At 34.2% G+C, this 23841-nt stretch overlaps 1 protein-coding gene across 1 annotated transcript; it reads right to left on the reverse strand.

The window, feature by feature from the left end:
* Positions 1-4254: 4254 nt before the first annotated feature.
* Positions 4255-7434, reverse strand: LOC143583646 (uncharacterized). The gene is made up of 8 exons (XM_077065894.1): positions 7385-7434; positions 7215-7296; positions 7068-7135; positions 6889-6986; positions 6541-6677; positions 6316-6383; positions 5128-5191; positions 4255-4492 (listed from the first exon to the last, which is right to left on the reverse strand). Exons 1-8 carry the CDS (start codon positions 7393-7395, stop codon positions 4475-4477), a joined length of 546 nt encoding a protein of 181 aa, XP_076922009.1. The 5' UTR covers positions 7396-7434; the 3' UTR covers positions 4255-4474.
* Positions 7435-23841: the final 16407 nt, after the last annotated feature.

Consider the following 23841-nt stretch of genomic DNA (forward strand, 5'->3'; position numbering starts at 1 on the left):
CATCGAGTATGCACACAGCCCCGAAAACATAACAAGGAAATGGGGCTAGAAACTCACCTGAACTCGGTTACTTCTTCCGTTAATGGTTACTCCTTTCTTTGGTTGTGCACGGCTAGCTGTATAACAATTAGGCGTATTGATTACTATCACTTTTCGTATCGTGTTTCTAGTTAAACTATTACCCTCAACGAACGGGGGTTCGGGGGCAGCGCCCCTGACAGCGGGGTTCTAGGGGCGGCAGCCCCTAGCAGGGTCCAAGGGGCAGAGCCCCTGGCTGGGGTCGAGCGGCCAGGTCAGCTTGGAAAAATTTTATTTCCATTAACCGTCGTAACACATTTTCCATTAGAATTTTGAATCATTATAAATTTGCTAACTTAAAAACTAGATGATTCGTTATTTGAATCATAACGAACTGGGTAGTCAATTCGTTATCTTGACATAACGAATGGGCGAGTAATGAGCTACCTGATTCGTTATCTTAATTATAACGAATCATCTAGTTCTTATCCAGGCTTTGACTCAAGGGTCAAAGTCAAAATCGTCAAGAACAATAACAGTCAACATATCTTATACCTGCAATTAAACCTTCAATTCTTAACGAAATATCGTGATTTTGGTATCATTGGAATCGTCTATGCAGCGCCTACAAACCACAAGGGTCCAATCATCCAAATATCTGAGTTTCCATGGTGCGATTTATGTATATACCTACGGGTTTTTCATTCCAACAATTAACCTATCAAACTGTAATCGATTTCAGTTAGTTTAGCTTTGTTGGATTCGTTTTTACCATACTAACACAGATCTATGATTTCCCAAACCAAACCGAACCTATATGAACGATTTCTAAATATAAACGTACCTTAAACGAGTCATTCTACGAATACGAGCTAGTCTTGATGTTGTTTAGGTTTGACACGATGATCTAGCACCAACAAGCTCGGGTTTTCAACTTTGAATCAAGGCTCGGGTTAAAGGATGGTGTTTGTGTTTCTCAAGGTGTAGGCTATGGTGTAGTGATAGATAATAATGGAAAGGATTAGGGTTTAAGGGGTATTTATACTCCCTTAAGCCCATGGGCCTAAGACTCATCTTTCCTTTTTGGTCCATAATTAATTCCATCTACTTAGCTTACTTGAACCATCTTATTATTACGTCATCATTTCTCTACCAATTTTAGTAAACTTTTCCATCGTTAACGAATAATACATTAAATATTATTCTTGGAAATTTCGGGATGTTACAAATAACCTTCCAAAATAAATACATATACTATTATTGTTTTTAGTTATGCTCATTTTAGTAATTTTATGCATTTTATTAAAAGCTCCAGCTACTCTGCCAAACATCTAAATATATCTAAAATGCTACAGCTACCAACTACAGCTTCCAGCCACCAGCTACAGCTACCAGCTAGTTTTGCCAAACATACCCTCAATTAAAAGCCTTGTTTGGTTCAAGGAGCTAGAAGCTTTTAGGTTAGGAGAAGAAGTTTAAAGCTTGAAGCTCCTACTAGTAGCATTTAGAAAAAGCTACAAGCTTTTAATATTTTAAATTACTTAAATAACCTTCCAAATTAATTACATTTACTATTATCTTTTTTAGTTATGCCTATTTTGGTCATTTTATACATTTTATGAAAAGCTCCAACTACTCTACCAAACATCTAAATATATTTAAAAAGCTACAGCTACCAGCTATCAGCTTCAAGCCACCAACCACCAGCTTCTAGCTACAACTACCAACTAGTTTGGTCAAACATACTAGTTACAAGATAGAAACTTCAAATCTTATCATCAATGAGAGTCTATGTAGGGTATGTTTGGCAAAGAGGTTTTAGTAGCTTTTAGCTACAAATTTTTAAGAAAAAATCTCATATCTAAGGAAAAGTCTTGTTTGGTTGAAGTAACTTGAAGCTTTTATTAGGTTAAGAGAAAATGCTTGAAGCAAAAAGCCCCACTAATAGCGTATTTTTATAAAAAGCTACAAACTTTTAGTATTTCAAATTTTACAAAACTTAAACTTCTATTATCTTTTTGTTAAATCATATCATAGTTACACATTTGACATTTATTCAAAACCAAATACCCTCATGACTTTTTAAAAGGCTATAATTTTTTCACATGTTAATATTTCTATTAAAAACACTACATCATAAAAACGAGCATTTTATTCTCTTTAATTTGAGTATCATATTGTTATACTTCTTCAACTTAAAAAAATTAACATATTATGTGATTACTAGTTAGGATCGGCAACAAGTAGGGTCAGGCAAGCCCGGGTCATGTGTAAGACCAAATTAGGGTCGGAACAAGTCGATGCAAAAAGGGCTAATTTAGTTTGGTTCGTGTTGGTTTGGTTTTGAGTTGAAAGTGGTCAAGTCTACACAGGTTTCGGATTAAAACTATGTGTCGCGCGAGCACCCAACTAGTTTAATTAAAAGCTCCAGCTACTCTCCCATACACCTAAATATTTCAAAAAAGCTGTAGCTACAGCTACAGCTTCCAGCCACCAGCTAGCAGCTTCCAGCTAGTTTTGCCAAACATACCTGTAGTCAATAGCGGTGAGATAGCGACTACCGGACATTTGCAAAATAGCGTTGTCAATAGCGGTCCAGAATAGCGAACCTGCTATTAGCGGCGCTATTGGTGGCTATTTGACTGATTTTTATTCCTAGATAGTAGTTATAGCATCGATTTTCAAGGTTAGAATATTTTGACTAAATTAAGAAAAAGTCGTAATAACCCAAACTTCAAATTTGATCCATTATTTGTTTATAACCGGTTTTTTTATCCAAGCCCGAGAAAAATCACGTTCTCGCTCTTTCGTCTACCAACGATGTCTTGGTTGATGCGAACTCGGAGGAAGATTTCATTGCTTATGATTGAATCATGTTTCTACTATTGATACTTTTGTGTTTTTTTCTTTTGATATTACTATTAATATATGTATATTGCGTGCTATTAAAACTATCGCTTTCTCACCGCTATCCCATCGCGATAACCTGTATCTCAAATAGCGTCCCTTGATTGTTATCCGATTTTTTACCACATTAATTGCACATATGGTAGTTAACACAAAGTCAAAGCATTTGATTAGAGGTTTGATGAGGTAATAATGAGTTGTTTCATAAAAGTAAGAATAATGAATAATTATAATTTAAACTTTAGATATTCGTTGTTACTTCCAATTTCTTATTTGTGATTATTTATGTTTTTTTCAGTTATGCTCGTGAACCATTTAGTCTTTTATGTTCGTGAACCGTTGTTCTAAATGATAAAAGAACATGAACACGTTCATTTTCTTGAAGAACGGACATGAAAAAGAAAATATGTTCGTTTAAGTGTTCGTATTCGTCCGTTTGTTCAGATAAAGTTAAACGAACGAACACGAACAAGCCTCTTTCATGTTGATTCGGTTTGCTTGCAATTCACACTCCAATCTTTAGGGTGACACGCTGGTGAATATTGTCATCGGAGGTCCCATGTTTAATTTTTGTTTTCAACGGATTTTCACCAATACCTCCTAAGGCCATATGCCTAGCGCAAGTTGCATTTTATCTTATCCATTGGTTAACAAACAGGCAACATATTTCCACGGTCATAAGAAGGAACATTGACGGTGATCCAATGATGGGAGGCCTATGTATTATGGATTTATGGGATTTGGGTGTGTTTGGATCGAATGTGTTCCATGGTTTTGAGGGTACGTTTTGAGGTTGTAATGTGATTTAGGTGTTTTTGTTTGTTTTTATTTCATTTTATAAAAGCTCACATGGAGAGACCAACGGCATGTCAAGAAAAACCCCAGTTTCACATCATTTTTTCAAGTAAAACGGCAACGTATTAGACGGTTTGCATCAAAATGTAACCTTAACTTGATTACATTTCCATACAATTTGCCTTCTTAGAACTAGTTTGGTTTACATCAACACCTAAATTCAAGTTTATACCAACCTTAAGTTCGTTATTTTTCTATAAAATTTTACCTCTTTAAAACTAGTTCTAGTTCCGCAAGTCTTTTAGGCGAAACGAGAAACCTAGTTTAACAACAATATAACTTATCACTGAAAGTCCATAAAACCGCCCCAATAAGATAAGATTCAAGGTGCTAAGACAAACCAGTGAACATTGGATTTTTAAAATGAGAACTTGGTAGAAGAAATCAGACGCTTACAGATGCATCGCCCATTGAAGGTTATTGACTCCATTTTGGGCGCAAATTAATAAACTTTTAAGCACAAAATAATGGAAATAATCAAATGAGCGGAATAGTAATCCAAGACCAAAGGGTTATAAGGGCTTAGACACAAAATGTCACATAAACCAAGCGAAAACAAAAAAAGATCAAACAATCACTGATTCCAAAATACATATAGTATACGACAAACAAGTCTCGCCAAATTTTGTTCATGTTGGCTGAAAACTTACATGGAAGGCGTAACAGAACCTAGAAAAACAGGAAGGAAGCAACCTCAATCTAGACGCTCCATCTGCAAACAGAACCAAAACATGCCTGAGGTTACCAAAGCCACCAAACTACAAATGAATTAAAATTGCTAAACTTTGTAGAAACATTCTCCTAGGTATGTGTCAAAACAAGCCGGGTTCTGACATTAAGAACTTTTTCTACGAGAATATTTAACTTAAATTATTAGCGTGTCAGAAATTTTAACCATAATATAAAATACATTTGACATGTTTCCTTTTAGGCTAACCCTTTTTACTTTTTCTTATATTTTTTAATTTTGTACATTCAGATCGACCTCTACTTCGAGTCATATTCATTCTTATATAAAAAGAATATATGTAGAGATTACATATGTAAATAAAATAAAAAATAATAATAACTGGCTAAATAATACAAGTGAAAAGTCAAGTCACATAAACTTTATTTTTTAAGCACAAAACCTCCAATGTCAGTTTATTAAAAAAAATACTTTTCTACTGAAATACATAATTTTTATAATTAACTTTGACAAACTAAGTATTATAAAAAAAAAAAAAAAAAGAGCTATGAGCAAAATTTTCCCCAAGTCAACCAGCACCCGACCCGACCAAAACTGTCTGATCCATAGGTTTTCAAAAGTGCATGTTTACACATAAAAAGAACAAATCATAGCATTACCTTCCAGAGACCATCGTTAAGGTAATGCATATTGTCCACACCAATACCCTTGTTAATTGCCTTTCTGCAGTAGTAACAAAATATTATAAAAAAAATAAAAATCAGAATAACGCCTTTCATCTTTTAAGTCTTGTCATACTTTTTAAAGAAGATAACAGTACTCATTTACACGCTTAAAACTCTTGTTCATCATTTCAATTTACATTCTAATAATTTGTTGACTTCAGTTATATGCTTCTTTAACATGACATGACGTACCAGTAATGTATAAATGTCACAGATTGCTAATAACAGATTCAACTTTTTCCTTTTTATCCAGATTACCTAAGCCTCTGCAAACGAACTGAACTTTCGATAAACTTTTCGGCGGGGTGTTCATTTATGTTAATTTATTTAATAAACGAACAAATGTGACCAGAAACGAACATGAACGCATCTGTTGTCAGTTCATTTGTGTTCGTGAATAATCGTTTATGTTCATTCTTTTCAGTTTGTTTATGTTCATTCATTTACTGTCATTTATATTCATTAGCTTACATTTGTTGACTTTAAGTTCATTAATATACATATTTACAATTTTTTAGATACATTACAATTTAGTCTACTTTTCATAACTTTTGAGACCCAACACATTGTTCTTCACATTTAACTTCAATTGGTTTTAGCTAAGATATGTCCGTTCATCTATGTTCAGTTATGTTTGTTTGTTTACGTTCGTCACTGTTTGATTATACAGTTAACAAACAAACATGAACGAACACAAGCATGTTCATTTTCTTAATAAATGAGCACAAACAAGAAAACCCCTCGCGTTGAATTGTTCTTGTTTGATTGTTTGTTCAGTTATAGTTTAACAAAACAATGAGCCGGCCGTGTTCGTTCAGTCCGTTTGCAGACCTAAGGTTACCAAACAATGAGCTAATAAACCAAGCGTGCGCAAGCAGTAGTGCTCATAGCATATGGTGATTTCTGCCTTATTCACTTTTTTCACTATTCCAAATGTCCCATTAACCGTGTGGAATGACACCTCATTTTCTCAGCCAGTGAGAAGTTTCCCAATCATATGATGCTACTTTCATCCAAAAGAAAAATAACCGAACATTTGAGGCAAATAATTATATATTTTACCAACCAATCATATGGTATTATGATTTTCACCCAAAAGGATAATGAGAATCATTTACTTACATATCTTTTGCTGACATTTTTGTAAAGCCAATAGCCAGAGCATGCTCCTTCCCTTCAGCCATTATAGCCTGATACAGTGACAAAACAACCAATTACGTATTGGTTAACAAAAGCAAGGAAACCAATGGTTTTATCTCAAAGCTAGTAAGTTTAAAAGCTTAATATGAATGTAAACTGAGATTTAAGTATAATAAACAATAACAACTGTTATAGGCCTTCACTTACCACCGGTCTTTCTGCATCCACGTCCTCATCTAAGACCCCTCCTTTAGATGTAAGACCAGGACACATGATATTAGCGCCGGCTAGGACAAACTTTATCGCACCCCTGTCCACTTGAAATTTCTTCATGATGGTTGGATCTGTATGCATACAAACAATCATAAAAATTAACTAGGATGAGATTCATTAAGCAAAAATGACAGTGATGAAATAATGCTAGATGTTTTAAAAACATAATGTAAACTCAATATTTTGTCCCAATAAGAAGTGTAATGCAATACCATACCCTTTTCATGTACTTGAAGCTAATAACTTGCAGTAAAGATAATTGCTAAACTATTATACACTCACACTGATGAAGAAGGCGTAGCGTGGGCATATACGGGCCGTCACGTATGTTGAAAAACAGCGGGACGTTGTTCACGACAACCAGATTCAGATGATTTTGACTAACAAGAATAATATTAAAAAATGAATGTAAGAAGCTTGTTGAAAAACATAAAGACTGTGTTTTGAGCATGAGAAATAACCATTTGGCAACAATGAGAGGCGATTTCTTGGGAAGCAAATCATCCAAAACCAGTTCTAAACCTGGATACTGCATAATACACATATATCAATAAACAACAATACAATATAATTAAAAATATGTATATTGGTGGGTGATGTGATAGAACCTCATCAGCAATACTTTGTCTTATTTTTCGTTGGACGGAAGCTTTGACTTGATTTTGGCCTGATACATCTTCTGAGGTAAACCTACAAAATACAGCAATATTAATATTAAACCTAAAATCCAATTTCTGATATTTAGCTGAATCTCAATCAATAAATTGAAAGGACTTACTTTTTGAACATTATAAAATGAATCGAAGCGATTTGTTTGTTTGTAGGGTTTAAGAGGCTAATTAATTGGTCGCACTGGTCACTCTTGATATCGAATGAGAATAGGTGAAGGTTTTCCGGGTGTCTGGATTCAAATATAATCGGATACGACTCTCGGATATGAGTCGGGTTGGTTTAAACGGGGTCGGACCTTTTTTAACCCCGAAATCAACTACTCCCTCCGTCCCATTTTAAATGTCATGGAATCCAAAACACACAAATTAAGAAATATTTGATCATTTTATTTTATAAGTTGTAAAATGACAATAATGTCCTTTAAGTTATTACAACTAAAAACCATTTTTTTTCCTTTGCTAAAAAAGCCACTACTTTATATGTAATAGTATGGGCAGAATTTGAAATTGAATTTATATGTATAGAAATGACATTTAAATTGAGACAACCAAAAATTGAAAAATGGACATTTAAAATAGGACGGAGTGAGTATTATCATTATCATTTTCTTATAAAAAATTACTCGTAACAAAAGGCTTGAGAGCGGAGATATTTGAGGTCTAGTGGCATAAAATAGGAGTAGAGCATTTTGTCTTAAATATCTGTATTTGTATTCGTACCGATAGCGATAATTTTTGTTTGCGTTACGGATCCGAACAGTCGTTAAAGGCCATAATAAACAAACACAACATATACATCCTGAAACCGAAAGTTAAATGTCATAATAAAACATTTAAACTGTTAATTAGTCATAAACATACAACCACTCAACCATAGAACACCTTTTAACCATACAAGTAATAGAATACATACTATTTAAGCAAGGAGCAATTTTCACATGTCATCATTCTAAGGTGTCCACATAGGATGTCACCTCATTGCCATGTCACCCATTACCTTTCTTAAGCATTCCAACTCAGCAACTAACCTATATTTAAACCATAACATTTCTTAATTATTTACCCTAATCAACTTTTTCTCTCTTTTTATAGTTTAGCCGGATCTCCTTTCTCCTATTCATATATTCCGACGAATATGGATGTAGATTTGTATTAATTTTCCGGTAAGTATATATTTTATAATAAATTTCCGATCTTGATCTATCAATTTCCGGCAACATTAAATTTTTTTCCGGTTATTGTTTCCTCTAACATTTTTATCTTTATTCTCATTGTTGTTTTAGATTTTATTAAAATCAGTTTAGGTTGTAAATCATAAACGGCGATGAAGGTTATACGTGGACGTGTTAATTTTTTCCGGTAAGTATTTCTGGTAAGATTTTCTGTTGAGTTTTTCCGGCTATGTGTTATACCTTTAACAATAGTTTCTTTTAATTATTTCAGGTTATCTACCCGATTTATTTGCTCAAGTTTTCTTTTTAGTTTGTTAATCAAAACCTTAGATTCCATTTTTTCGTTTTTCCGATAAGTATTTCCGGTTAGGTTTTCGGATGTTTGTTTTACCTATAACAATGGTTGCATAATATCAACATTAATATTCTACTTTATAATTTCAGGTGAGTGTCACGGCTTATACAATTTAATTTCCGGTGACACCTTTAATTTTCCTGTTTCCGGTAACATCTTTTATTTTTTCCGTTTATTAGTTATAATTAAAATAATCCATAATATCAATATTAATATTCGTTTTTATTATTTCAGGTAATTATCCGATTCATATAATCTAATTTCACGGATTGATCATGAGTTTATAATATGTATAGATTTTACTTTTAATATTGATGTATATTTCATTTTTGAATATTCATGTATATTCATTTTAAATTTTGTTACATAAAAGAAAATATTATTGTATATTGTAGATTCGAGATTAGTTGATCTGTATTTTTTTTCTGGCGTGTGTTAATCTATTGTCCCAAAATTTATTATTAGTTTGACTTTCCTTATTTTTTAAATAGCGTAATTAAAATGAATATTGTAATTTATATACTTTAATTATCCCATTAACACATTTTATATACTCTGACTTTTCTTAATTTATAAACAAACAGATTTTTAATTTAATTTGAATTATTTCTAAATAATTACTTGATATTCAAAGTGAATAAGTTTATTTGGTATTAGAAAATATTCAAGTTATTAATAAACTTAATTTTAATGTTTTTTGACCTTCAAGTAAATAAGTTAATTTGTTATATTTTTTGTACAAGTTAATATAAAAATAATTATCCATATTCTGCATAATAATAAGTTTACTAAAATCAATAAAAAAAAATTATTGTCGTGTTTTGATTAATTTAAAATATGATTTCTATTTATAGTACAATATATTATAATTACATAATTATTTATCATTATTAATTTATACTACATAATATATAAATAAGTAAATAAGTAATAAGAAAATAAATAAATAATTAGACAATTTAAGGTAAGTTCTAACACATTTGAATTATTTGAAAAGTAAATATTGAAATAAGTAAATAATTAAACGAATAAGTCGTTTGAATATTAAAGTATCCATATATTTTGGTTATATGTTGACTAAATTGATTTTCGAAACTATTGAAGTTAATATTAAAGTAAATAAGTTAATTCTTTTTATATTTACAATAAATTAATTGTCAAAGTTTAAAATTGTATATTGTTAGTTCATATATTAAAGCTAATATTAAAGCTATTAAAGTAAATAAGTAAATAAGAAAATAAGTAAATAATTAAACGAATTAAGGTAAGTCGTTTGAATATTAAAGTATCCATATATTTTTGGTATATGTTGACTAAATTGATTTTCGAAACTATTGAAGTTAATATTAAAGAAAATAAGGTAACTGTTTTTATATTAACAATAAATTAATTGTCAAATATTAAAATGAAATATTGTTACTTCAAATATATTTACAATATTAAAGTAAATATTAATTGATTTTTTAATGTTGACTAAATTAATTTTTTACCTTTGAAGTTAATATTAAAGTAAATAAGTTAATTTTTTTTATATTTACAATAAATTAATTGTCAAAGTTTTAAAATTGTATATTGTTAGTTCAAATATTAAAGCTAATATTAAAGCTCTATTAAAGTAAATAAGTAAATAATTAAACGAATTAAGGTAAGTCATTTGAATATTAAAGTATCCATATATTTTTGGTATATGTTGACTAAATTGATTTTCGAAACTATTGAAGTTAATATTAAAGTAAATAAGGTAATTGTTTTTATATTAACAATAAATTAATTGTCAAAGTTTAAAATGGAATATTATTACTACAAAGATTAAAGTTAATAAGTTAATGTTAATTAAATAACTAAATAAGGAAATAAGTAAATATTCAAACGAATTAGAGACAAATAATTAGATGTTTTATTGATGCTGTTATTTATTGATGTTGTTATGTAAAATCAAAATTTTACATAATACGGAGTAAAAAACGACATGATTTCTCGGTAATATTATAATATGTTTTAATTTACAAAATTATGTCTCATTTCAATTTATATTATATTTTACAAATTCATGTACATCTTATTTTTATACTTTCATATTTTACAAAAATACATAATCGTTATAGACAACTATATAATTTTATAAATAACTAATATTTACCAATTCACACCTTCAACCATTTTCCAGATTATAATTTACAATTATTCCATAATCGATAAATAAGTAAACAACGAAATAATGATAATTAATCTTCCATAATAATGATTTGACTAAAATTAACATGGAATATATATTTACATATTATATTATAAAAGAAATGCACCATTTATGTTTATATGAAAATCAAATTTGTACATCTTATTTCTACAATTTCATAATTTACAATTATTCTAACTAACCATTTTCGAGATTATATTTTACAATTATTCCAAATCATTTTTTTTAAAACCGAATGAACAACCCTTTTTTTTATGTTTTCAATTCTTTCCATTTTAATAAACTTATTCCTTAATATGGTTTGACCAAAATAATAACCTAATTATCTCATTATTACAATTTATATGGTTTAACTTTCCTTATTTGTTAAAAAAACTGAATGAAGAAGTTATAAATTAAATAAATTTCTGACCGATTTAAGTATTTGACCATTCACATTAAATCGTTTTTTACCATTCATATTAAATCGTTTTAAATTTTAAATAACATTTACATAGTCCATATAACTTTCTTGAAATATACCAACATGATTTAAGTACTTTTAAATTTAAGATTTGCACTCACATTTATGTTCATATAAAAATTAACATACATTTGTCTTGACTATTATAACGTTTTTAATTAAATATCTTATACAATTCATTATTATGTTATTAAAAGTTACTAATTATGTTGAAAATAGTAACCATAAATTTTTTAATGGTCTTTAAGTGAAGCATAATTTATGCATGTTTATACATATAATTGTGTATTTATCAATAATAATAAATTGGAATTGAATTATGTTTTGATCGAAATCAAATAATTAATTTGGATTAATTGTATTAACTTTGCTTCAAGCAAAAGAAAAGACAGTGGACACATTTTGGATTTTAAAAAAAATGCATATATATTATGTTGACATTTTGAAGTCAAAATATGCCATTTTAAAATTAGACCTTTTAATTCAAACATGGTTTGTTAATGTTTTTTCAAGATGGTAGTTTACTAACTATAAATTTTTCACGATGGTAATATTTAATTCAAACATGGTTTGTAATATATATTTTAAACTGATGTGCAAATAAACACGGGTACTATCTTAGAGTAATAAATATTACAGTTATTGATGTGTAATAAATGTCTTAGATATTCTTTGTTAGTCTTTGTATGTTTTTGTATTTGATTCAAATAAGTTATAATGTCTTATAATTCATGTAAAAGTATCATTTATTTATAAGTACAACATTTGCACTTCATATAATTTATATTATGTTACATATATATTATGTTTTTAAATATGTTCCACCGTGTGTAACACGGGTACTATCCTAAATCAATATTGAAATCCAATGATCTGTTTCTTTTAAGAGATTTAGATCACTTGAAACTTGCTAATGTTATAAAGAAATGACACATTTAGATTTGGAAAATGAAGTTATTGATAAATGTTTTTCAAGATGATAATATTTAATTCAAACATGGTTTGTAATAAATGTTTTAAAATGATGTGCAAATAAACACGGATACTATCTTAGAGTAATAAATATTACAATTATTGATGTGTAATAAATTTCTTAGATAGAGTTAATCTTTTGAATCAACATTGAGATAAAAGTTTTGTTGAATCGACATTGTAGAATTGTTTTATTGATTTGGAGACTAATTTCCTTTGTTTGCTTATTATTGTACTAATGATATAAGTTATAAATTATTTTAACTTTTAATTTATATTTGTTAGTCTTTGAATGTTTTGTATTTGATTCAAATAAGTTATGATGTCTTGTAATTCATGTAAAAGTATCATTTATTTATAAATACAACATTTGCATTTCATTAAATTTATATGATGTTACATATATATTATGTTTTTAAATATGTTCCACCGTGTGTAACACGAGTATTATCCTAAATCAATATTGGAATCCAAAGATCTGTTTCTTTTAAGATATTTGGATCACTTGAAGCTTGCTAATGTTATAAAAGAAATGACACATTTAGATTTGGAAAATGATGTTAGTGAGAAGGTAAAATAGTTGTTAGAGTGTGAGAACTATGAGTCAAATTTTGATGATCTTTCAAACTCTTTGGAATCTGAAGATAAAATTTAAGGTAACACCAATAACTTATTTATGTAGTTGATTACTCTAATTTTTTTACTTTCATTGTTTACTTTGTGTTTTCTATATAAGTTATTAGTTTAGTTCATAACTAAAAACTTCCAAAAACATACAATAAACTTCTATAATCGTTTATTTTGTTTGTTAAGTTGTGAAGGTAATTTGCTTTTTTGGGTGAAATTTTGAAGAAGTTGATGGTTGGTAAATTTGTCTATATTGATTTTGTTATTTATCTATTTTCAACCCGTGTTCACATAAAGTCATTATGATATATGTTAACATTTTTGTTTAATTGTTAATTGAGTTCCATTGTTTGTTTGTTTTTTTCAGACTTTAAGGCCGAATGATTTTGTTTGAGAACGGGAATTTGGAAGATCATGTTGGTATAAGACTGTTAATACTTAATATTTTCATGACTTTTAAGTTTGTGAAATTAGAAACTACTTATGTAAACAATGTTATTCTCTATATATCCAATATAGAGATATATGATATCTTTTTGGTTGTAAATTTTATTATATCTTATGGTTGTTTATATACACTTTCTTACTTATCTAATGTCAACCCGTGTGTAACACGGGTACTATCCTAGTATCCAATAGATTAATAGCCTTAACACTTAAAAATAGCCTAAAGTCTAATATAGATATGGACATTGGACTACATATTATAAATGAGGTTAAAAAAGAATGGGTCATATACAAAAATATTTAATTTAGTTAATATTTTAATCGATTAATTCGGTTAACCGGATAAATCGAACTAATCGCTTAAAAATAAAAAAACATATTCGTAAATCGAATTTGGAAGTCGGTTTTTTCGATTACAGACAAGATTCGGTTTATGGTTTTTTCGGAAGACCCCTAGTCTCATGAAAACTCACTTGGGTGTTGAAGGTAGTTCCAAATGTTATTTAAAAAAACAAAAGGATACTTAGGATTTTTTACTCCAACGTGAGAGTATCGGTTTTCCGATGAGACAATACAAGTAAGAAGTACCAAATAATATGAATGAATGCCTTTGTATACCTTAGGTTAACGGGTGTATACCATTCAACACCATTCCACTCATTTGTCATGTATGTGTCAGGTTAGCTTTTCCATCATCATTCAACATCACCCTTCAATTTAGGGGTATAGACATTTTTCTTATTTTTCATCATTCTTCATTTATATTTTTTTATGTAATACAATTTTTATATTAAAATTATATCTTTAAAACTATAATATTTATAAAATAAATTAAAATGTATAAATTTAAAAAGTGGAACGACAACAATAGTTTAAAAATACAAATAAAAAAAACTAATAAAAATAAAGATATATAACTAAAAAACTAGAAAGTTATGTTATATTTTTGGCTAATTTTTCGTTTCAATGCCAACGCCAAGTCGAGCTCTTCTTCGTAAAAATGGCTAAGATCTCGCATTAAGAGATCAAAATCTTTTTGCTAGGCCTCCATTAAACGATTTTACCCTTTCGATTTCGGCCGCCTCATTACTTATTATTTTTTGCTTCTTTTACTTCTTCTCAATTTGCAACTCTATATAACTTAAAAACTTATCTTTATGACAATCCCGTCCTCTTTGCATTTTCCTTTTCCCTCCTAATAAGACGTTTTGGTTCAACCGGATCTTCATTGCTAATATCCATACTAAGATCTTGATTACAACGGGCATCCAAACCACCCATGCTAAACTCTCCACTTTCGGACGTTTTTGTCCGCTTCGCCGACTCAACCTTGTTCGGGCACCGGATGCCACTTTGAACAAACCCGAATAATTTCCCAAACTAGTGGGGGTAAGGAGAGGCATGCTTATGTTGGGAAATATATCGTTCGTTTGCTGACTTGTAAAGATCGACATCACTATTACCACTTTTTGGATGATTTTTTATGTTGATGTAAAGATTGTTGAACCATCCTATCTTTCTATTCATCTCCCTCCACTTTCCGTTTATGGAACCATGTGAACGATACACCAGGAGTTTTAAAATTTCTGTAGGTTCCCAGCTGGATCTACACGAGATATCACGTACTACGCAGGTGCGGAATCCCTACGTAAGACGTTACGAGTATAGAAAACAATACGATTAACACACGATAATCAAACACGTTGTATACCAACCTTAAACACGTGATACGAAGATCACTTGATTACAGACTCTCTCTGACTCGAATACACGAAAACTGTAAAACTGAATTTTTTTTTAATAAGCCGTAACAGATGGCTTATATAACCACGACAACTTCGCCTGGCATGTTCAGGCGAAGTTGTCACTAACTTCGCTTGTCTAACAAGTTCGCCCATATCAGCGAACTTGTTAGCAACTTCGCTTATACAAAACATAAAATATTACAAACGCAATTACAGACACTAGACACTGAACTACTGACATTATGCACCAACAGACTCCCCCTTGGCAGTAGCTTCATCTCTTTAGCTTCAATCACGTGTATTGTAATCTTCAACCTTGTATCTTCACGCATGCACTCCTTCTCGAACACAAACCGACACAACTCTTTGATATTTCCTCGCTTCGTCTTTCCAAGCAGGAATATAAAAGATTTTCTTCTCATTGAGCACCTGCAGATCAGCTTGCGATAAGTTTACCAAATGCATCGGATCGTAAACTCTTAGCACCTCTTGTTCATCCTCGTCTTCCATCACTGCCTCAGCTGTCTCACAATCTACAAACCACCACTTTAGGTCTTTAAGCACATCCTTGGGCATAAGCTTCATCGGTACTTCTTTCAAACACCGGATCGGTTTATACTTCATGACCATCCAAGGCTTTCCATCAGCTCTCAAACCTCTATCCTTGTCTTCAACAAGTTTTCCCTTCTGTGGTTTTAACAGCTCAAATTTCTTCTCTTTTATACTTTCTTTCCATACAATTTTCCCAATAACTCTAGCCATATTATCGTCACTTCGATTGATTAACCCCAATCTGGCTAAGTCTTTCACTTCACATTCCGACAGTGTATTAAACGATCTTAACAGTCTTTTAAAATACTGAACACCGTCATACCTTTTAATCACGAAGAGCCTCAACTGCTCATCATAGATCCAGCAAATAATCCCTTTCTTCGCTTCAGCATAGCTTTTAATGTTGTAACTCTTCTTAAACATTGTAGGGACCGCCGGTTTCTTCGTTTTGACGAACCACTGAGCATAGCCTTCCTTCCATCTAGGCTGCTCTTCCCATTCAGACTCATCGCTTCCAATCTGTTCACTCAAACCTGCTTTCTCAACATCTGGAATGTCATGCTCCACATTCTCTTCTACTATCTCTCCCTGTTCTATCTTTGTATCAATCACAATATCTTCTCCAATCTTCTCTATCACATCACTTGGTAGTACATCATCATCCCCAACCAAAACATCATCCATCTCCTCTACGTCCACTACCACCACATCATCACCACCAGCTGCAGTTGTCGACTCCCCCTGAGTTGTGGAAGTTCCAAGAGCTTGAGTAGTTCTTGGTAGCTCACCACCTGCATCTTTCGACGCATTGGGATCATCGTCTCTATCATTCCTTCTCTTGGTCCTCAACTCGTCGCCTTTACAGCTCGTCTCCCCCTGAGATGCCAAGAACTCCTTCAGAGCATCTATGATCTTTCCATGTTCTACCAGCAGGGACGACTGCATCTGATTCTCTGCAACTAGGCGTTGAATAGCCTGGGTCTGGATAAGATTCACCCTTGATTGTTCTGCCACGACCCGTTCAAGTGCTGCTATTCGTTCTGAGTCTGAGAGGGTTGCATCGAAATCGAACCTCATATGTGAAATGTCTTGAGTGTACTGAGGAGGGATTTCCGATGTCACCGGGACCTCAGAAGTAGAAATAGACGTAACCGCAGGTGGTATCGTCACCGATAGCCCTGCAGTGGCCACAACAGTCGACTCAATAAAGCGTGCCACTACCTCCGATGGAGTAACAGTCGGAGGCGGCAACGAAACTATCACGGGAGTCGAAAGTTGGAAAGTAGTGGATGGGAGGCCAAATGTAGACGAGGTAGCCACCACGGGAACACCCGTAGCGCTTGGCCTTGTAACCTGTAGGGATGAGGGAACCATTGTCATACCGGATAGTGCTGGTGGAGTGAAACGTACCACCCTAGAGCTTTCACCGGCTCCTGATCCTGCACCTATCCGTTCCCTTCTTGACCTTCTTATCAGTTGTTGTACCTCTTCCTCATAATCAGACTCGTCATCATCATCTGTTCTCTTTCTTTTCCCATGTAGTCTTTCTCGAGTCACCATAATCCGTCTGGCCTCTGCCACCTCATCATCAGAATCTGAGCCAGCCACCGTTGTAGCTGCCCTAGTAACATGCACAGTCGAAGCACGTTCAACCTGGACCTGAACGTTTTCCTCTGGATCCACCCGATCCATATCAAAGAAGCCTTGACCACCAAATTCTGCATCAAGGTCCACTTCCTCCTCCGGTGACACAACAGGAGCAGCAGGTATAGCTTGAGGTGCTCCTGCCTGTTGTGGTGCCGGGTCCCTAAACTCATCCCCACGAGCAGGCACATACTCCGGGTTGATTAAGTACCCAAAGAGTGGAGTATGGCGAGGACGAAGCTCAGGTTTGCTCCTCGCACTGGAGGATCGACACTGGGCGAAGATCCGTTTATTCACACTCTCAACATATCGGATCGGACGGCGCTGAGGAAGTGTTGGAGCAACATGATCCAAGATCATTTGAAGGAATCTTGGATACATGATGAACCGCTCATGCGCCATCGCTCTTCGTTGACGATCAATATCATAAAAGACCATCTGACTAAAGCTGAATCGCTTGTTGTATGTCAGAGCAGTCATCGCTGACTGCATGGTCGCGCCCATGCCATCAGTGCCCGCCTTTCTCCCTGACATGCATACTATCATAACATGCATGAGAAAGCGCCACTGGTCAAGTAGGAATCCCTTCCTTCTCTGCGAATCCCCCAAGGGACCTGAATAACCCATCCTCAAAAATGCTCCATCGCGGAAAGGAGCTACAAACTCTGTCGGGTCATCCCTTGTCTCGTTTCCAAACCGCAGAGCCGCCCGGATATGTTCAGAAGAGAACTGAACTCTTTGATTGTTTACTGTTGCTCGCATCACCGGGGGTTCGACTCTACAGTCGTATTCCACTGTCTGCCAGAATTCCTCAATGTTGGGTAAGAATATCGGCAGAGTTGTTGTAATGGCGTGGAATATCCTCGAGCGTAAAAGGAAGGTGATGATTTCGCGGAAATCATCAACTCCGCTCGCTTCCGGGTCTAAGGTGATATACATGTTGTGACCCGGGAAGAACTGTCTTTGTTGATCACCTCCGTCATCACCGCCTGCACCACCTGCTCCAGCAATAGCAGCCATATCTGCAACAAACAGGTTAAGTTAGATAAACGTCAAAGCGAATCACAAGTTCGCCTGTTACCATGAGCGAAGTTGTGATTAATTCTGTATAGGCGAAGTTGGAAAACAACTTCGCTTCAACTTGAACTTCGTCTGAAAATAGTTAAGTAAAATGGTCCAGGCGAAGTTACGGATAACTTCGCCTAATCACAACATCGCCTCATAAACTGTTTCAAAATCAATAATCAGGCGAAGTTAAACCTCAGGCGAAGTTACGGATAACTTCGCCTAAACTGTAACTTCGCTGAATTTGAATCGGCAACAGTTAGGATTTTGAACGACGTGTAGATGATGATTTCGGAGATCAAGGACTCCGAAATACATGATTTTATGAAGTTTTATACGTTCAAGTGGTTTACTATCACGTAAAAACAAGTTTGAAAATCGGGTTTTTAGGTTTCAAATAATCGAGGTCACGAAACGGGTCGTATCGACCTGTGATAATCATTAACGACAATGATTATACGAATATGGAACCCTACACACCTTTAATCGACAATGAAATCGAGAAAGAAACACAGAATGATTGATGATAATAGAATCGATAAGTTCGCCGAGGTTTCTGTGAGTATAAGTTCGCTGGGTTTTGAAATAAATGAACAGTTTGACCTTTAAAGTCCTTTATATAGGGTCACAGATGTATCGGCGAAGTTGTGGATAACTTCGCCTATCAGGCGAAGTTATGCAGAACTTCGCTGAAATTAAAAATTTTTCAAAACAAACCCCATAATTTGAACAATTTGCAACTAAGTTAGAAAACATCCTTTAAAGCGTTAAATGAAACGATCAAGACCAAGTAACCAGGTATAAAATCATACAACTCCAACAATAAAAAATAAAAAAAAACTTTTAAAATAAAGGTACACGGGATCAAATTTCAGTCTCGACAGGGACTACCATGTTTTAGAAAAGATCCGAACAGGAATCATGCTAATTTCGTGACTGTCACACAGATCCGTGTTCAGCTGTATTATGACATAAAGAAACAGGTTGTAAGCAGGTAATCTACTTAGAATGGTTTTCATCATTTCTGTGATACGAGTTAGGTTCAATTAAGCTCAAAACTTAAGTGGGCAACAACTCAGAGATTATGATGCCTCATATCTATTCTCAAAGCGAATTTGGCTTTCCCCAAGTCACCCCGAATTTACCTTGACCCGTAGTGTCTGATTAAGTAGTGATTACACTTCGATCTTAGACTCTGTTTCCCGTTCACCTTCTTGCGTCTTGATTGAGAATCATTAACCTTATGAACTCTAGAATACACACATTTTTTTTATATATACACAACTTCAAGTAGAAAATAACTGCAAGTCCCGAATCTGGATCACTGCAGTGTCTTGACACGCTATCTTCACGGGACTCAGAACACTCACGGGCTCGTGTATGACTGGGTAATCGCTTTTCTGCCTATCATTTGGAAAGATATGTATGAAGACATGCACAATTCTTAAGGAGTTTCCACATAAAATCGAGTAGATTTAGTTAGTATCAATTCTACTTTTACGCACCATAAAAGCTACCATGACATACAATGACTGTTCTAAAGACTTTTAAGCCTAATAACTTCACTAGTTAAGCACACAGAATCAGTATATCTATCACTTTCCAAGGTTGGACCAATTTTCTGTTAAACATAGTAAAGTAACTTCTTACGAAGTAGTAGACTTGAAAAATAATTTCATCTCCCGAAAAGAAAAATTTAACTTCTATCGCCCCAACCAAATCAAAGTCTTCAGGTTAACGGCTATCCCGAAGATCCAATGGATCAGCTGGACCGACCACATACTAGTATGTGTCCTTCTAACTAAGTATGATCGACTAATTTTCAGCGAAAGAATGAAAACTCATCATAAACCGCCCCGGTCACTTTCAGTCATCTGGTTAATGGCTATCCTCATATTCTACAAGTAGAAATGAGGACCAAACATATCCTAAGACATGTCCTTCAAACTGAGGCAACCGACATAATTCAGTTTTACAGTTTTCGTGATAATCCCGAACGGTTTATACCTTGGATGGTCATGAAGTATAAACCGATCCGGTGTTTGAAAGAAGTACCGATGAAGCTTATGCCCAAGGATGTGCTTAAAGACCTAAAGTGGTGGTTTGTAGATTGTGAGACAGCTGAGGCGGTGATGGAAGACGAGGATGAACAAGAGGTGCTAAGAGTTTACGATCCGATGCATTTGGTAAACTTATCGCAAGCTAATCTGCAGGTGCTCAATGAGAAGAAAATCTTTTATATTCCTGCTTGGAAAGACGAAGCGAGGAAATATCAAAGAGTTATGTCGGTTTGTGTTCGAGAAGGAGTGCATGCGTGAAGATACAAGGTTGAAGATTACAAGACACGTGATTGAAGCTAAAGAGATGAAGCTACTGCCAAGGGGGAGTCTGTTGGTGCATAATGTCAGTAGTTCAGTGTCTAGTGTCTGTAATTGCGTTTGTAATATTTTATGTTTTGTATAAGCGAAGTTGCTAACAAGTTCGCTGATATGGGCGAACTTGTTAGACAAGCGAAGTTAGTGACAACTTCGCCTTAACATGCCAGGCGAAGTTGTCGTGGTTATATAAGCCATCTGTTACGGCTTATTAAAAAAAATTCAGTTTTACAGTTTTCGTGTATTCGAGTCAGAGAGAGTCTGTAATCAAGTGATCTTCGTATCACGTGTTTAAGGTTGGTATACAACGTGTTTGATTATCATGTGTTAATCGTATTGTTTTCTATACTCGTAACGTCTTACGTAGGGATTCCGCACCTGCGTAGTACGTGATATCTCGTGTAGATCCGGCTGGGAACCTACAATTGGTATCAGAGCTGATGAAGCAGGTGTACAAGCACTCGTTGATTATGCCTGATTCTTTAATGCTTGTGTAAACACAGGTGTGCTCATTCAAGCTTTGTCTTGTTTGTACACCGGCGGACGGATCACCTATCACATTCTCCAAAGGATGATCTTTGTGAATTCTCGTAGTCGGAACCGAACTGACATTTAGATTATCTTCCAAGTTCGAAGATAGCTCATCCATGGTTGATTGATGTTGAGAATGAAACGGATTGATGAATTCCTCTTCAGTAGAGGCAGCAGGGGTATTGACAGCATTTGACGAGGAAGGCTGACATTCATCATACTGTGGTCGTTGCACCAAAGTGTCTTCCTCATCGCATATCATCTTCTTAGCAATTCTTTCCTCAGCTTCTGCAAAATCCAGATAAGGTATGTTAAAAGATTTAAAGAGTCTATCATAGTCGAAAACCCCAGCGGGTCCCGTGCTTGGTTTTGGTGATTTGTAACTTGTGATATCAGTGTTACATACCACCTCAACCTTGCTGGTCGATGTATTAAAGACCCGTCTGTTGGGAGTCCCAACAACGTATCCGACTAAGATTCCTTCGTCGGCTACTCCACCAAATTTTGAATTGGTCTTTAATATCGAACACGGGGACCCGAATGGTTCAAGACCACTCAAGTTGGGTTTTCTCTCATGCATTAGTTCAAAGCAGGTTTTATTTAATCTTTTAACAGTTAACACTCTATTAAGGATATAACAGGCTGTAGCAACAGCTTCAGCCCAGAACACCACGGGAAGTTTCGAATCAGCCAGCATGGTCCTGGCTCCTTCAATCAAAGTCCTGTTCTTCCTCTCAGCCACTCCATTTTGTTGCGGAGTATACGGTGCGCTGTATTGGTGTTCAATCCCCTTCTGTAGGCAGAAGATCTCCATCTGATAGTTCTTGAACTCAGTCCCATTGTCACTCCTGATGTATTTAACTCTTTTTCCCATAATGTTCTCAACTTTGGTAATCAAATTTATTACCATCTGAACAGTTTCATCCTTCGACTTCAGGAAATATACCCACGAGTATCGAGAAAAATCATCAGTAATCACCAAGCAGTACGATGTTCCCCCTAGACTTTTTACATTCACGGGACCGAAGAGATCCATGTGAAGTAATTCTAGTGTACTGACTATTGAGTTGACCTTCTTGGTGTGATGGGATTTCTTGTGTTGCTTTCCCTTCTTGCATGATAAGCATTTGTCTTCGAAGTTGAAATTCTTCAAGGGAACTCCCAACACAAGCCCATTTTTGACAAGGTAGTTCATCTTACGAAGATGAATGTGCCCCATTCTCCTATGCCATAATTCGGACTCTGATTCAGTCGCTTTCGACAAAAGACATGATTCTTCAGTGGCCATTTCAGTAGACCTCATTCCATGATATACGTATTCTTCACTCTCGGAGCCTTCATAACAATCCAGTCCTCTGGTATCTTAAAACCAGGATACAACACTATCGCCTCATTCTTCGTGAAATGCACGGTATAATCCTTATCACAGATCTGCGAAACACTCAGCAGATTGTGCTTCAGTTCTTCAACAAAGTTAACTTTCTCTAGCGTCATCTTCCCGTTAGTCACAGTCCCAATTCCTGTGATCTTTCCACCGTTCTCTCCTGCGAAACTCACTCTTCCTCCTTGAACAGGTTTCAAGTCGTGTAACAATTTCTTGTTACTCGTCATGTGCCGGGAACAGCCGCTATCCACAACCCATTGATTGTTGGCAGCCCTGTTCAACTGTTCCTGCACGATTAAAGCAGAGAGTTAAAATCTGGGGACCCAAGACCGATTGGTCTTGGGTCGATACATCCCGTACCTTGGCTGTCCAAAGTTAGTATCATAATCATTTCTGTGAGTCCTAACAGGATACCTTCTTGTGGATTGTCTATGAGGCCATCCATACCGTCTTGAATTAAATGAATTATTAGTTATGGTTTAGGTGTTACCAGTGAAAAACTGAGATCTATTTCTTTGAAAACCTGGATTAGTCCATTTTCTGAAATTCGATGGGTTTTCAGTTTTATCATTAAATTGATTACTGTTAGCTCTTTTCTCAGATTTTAAAGGCCTCACACCTCTGAATTTTTGCTTCAGAGGGCAACCAGCAACAAGATGTCCTTGTTGATTACATCTAAAACAACACCTGTTTTCAACTTTCTTATCAAAAGTTGTCTTAGATGTTGAGGCTGTATTACTGCCCGTTTGTCTCACATATGGTGGGACATACGGGTTTAGTGGAGACTTCTTTTCAGATGTTTTCTTTTTCTCTCCACTTTTTGGTAATACTTCCTCTTGATTTGTCTCACTCGACTCAGAAGACTTGTCCGAGTTAGATGAGACAGGACTCGGAGCAGAAATTTTAACACTTGCAACAGGCTTACTAACTTCTGGTTCTTTAGTAGTAACTGGAACTGGAACTGTCTGACCATAGTCAACATCGACAGATTTCTGATTACTAGGGTTAAAAGTGTAATTATGATTGAAAGGTGGT

The sequence above is a fragment of the Bidens hawaiensis genome, unplaced genomic scaffold, assembly GCF_021521415.1.
Source record: "Bidens hawaiensis isolate Kalapana, Puna unplaced genomic scaffold, B.hawaiensis_p1.1 tig00032482_1, whole genome shotgun sequence".
Classification (NCBI taxonomy): Eukaryota; Viridiplantae; Streptophyta; class Magnoliopsida; order Asterales; family Asteraceae; genus Bidens; species Bidens hawaiensis.

Bases quoted from the DNA above. Each gene is read 5' to 3' on its own strand.
- LOC143583646 (XM_077065894.1), bottom strand. The intron at 6,384-6,540 runs GTAAGTGAAGGC...TCACTGTATCAG, and splicing joins TGGATGCAGAAAGACCGGTG to GCTATAATGGCTGAAGGGAA. The intron at 5,192-6,315 runs GTAAGTAAATGA...TTACTACTGCAG, and splicing joins AAAATGTCAGCAAAAGATAT to AAAGGCAATTAACAAGGGTA.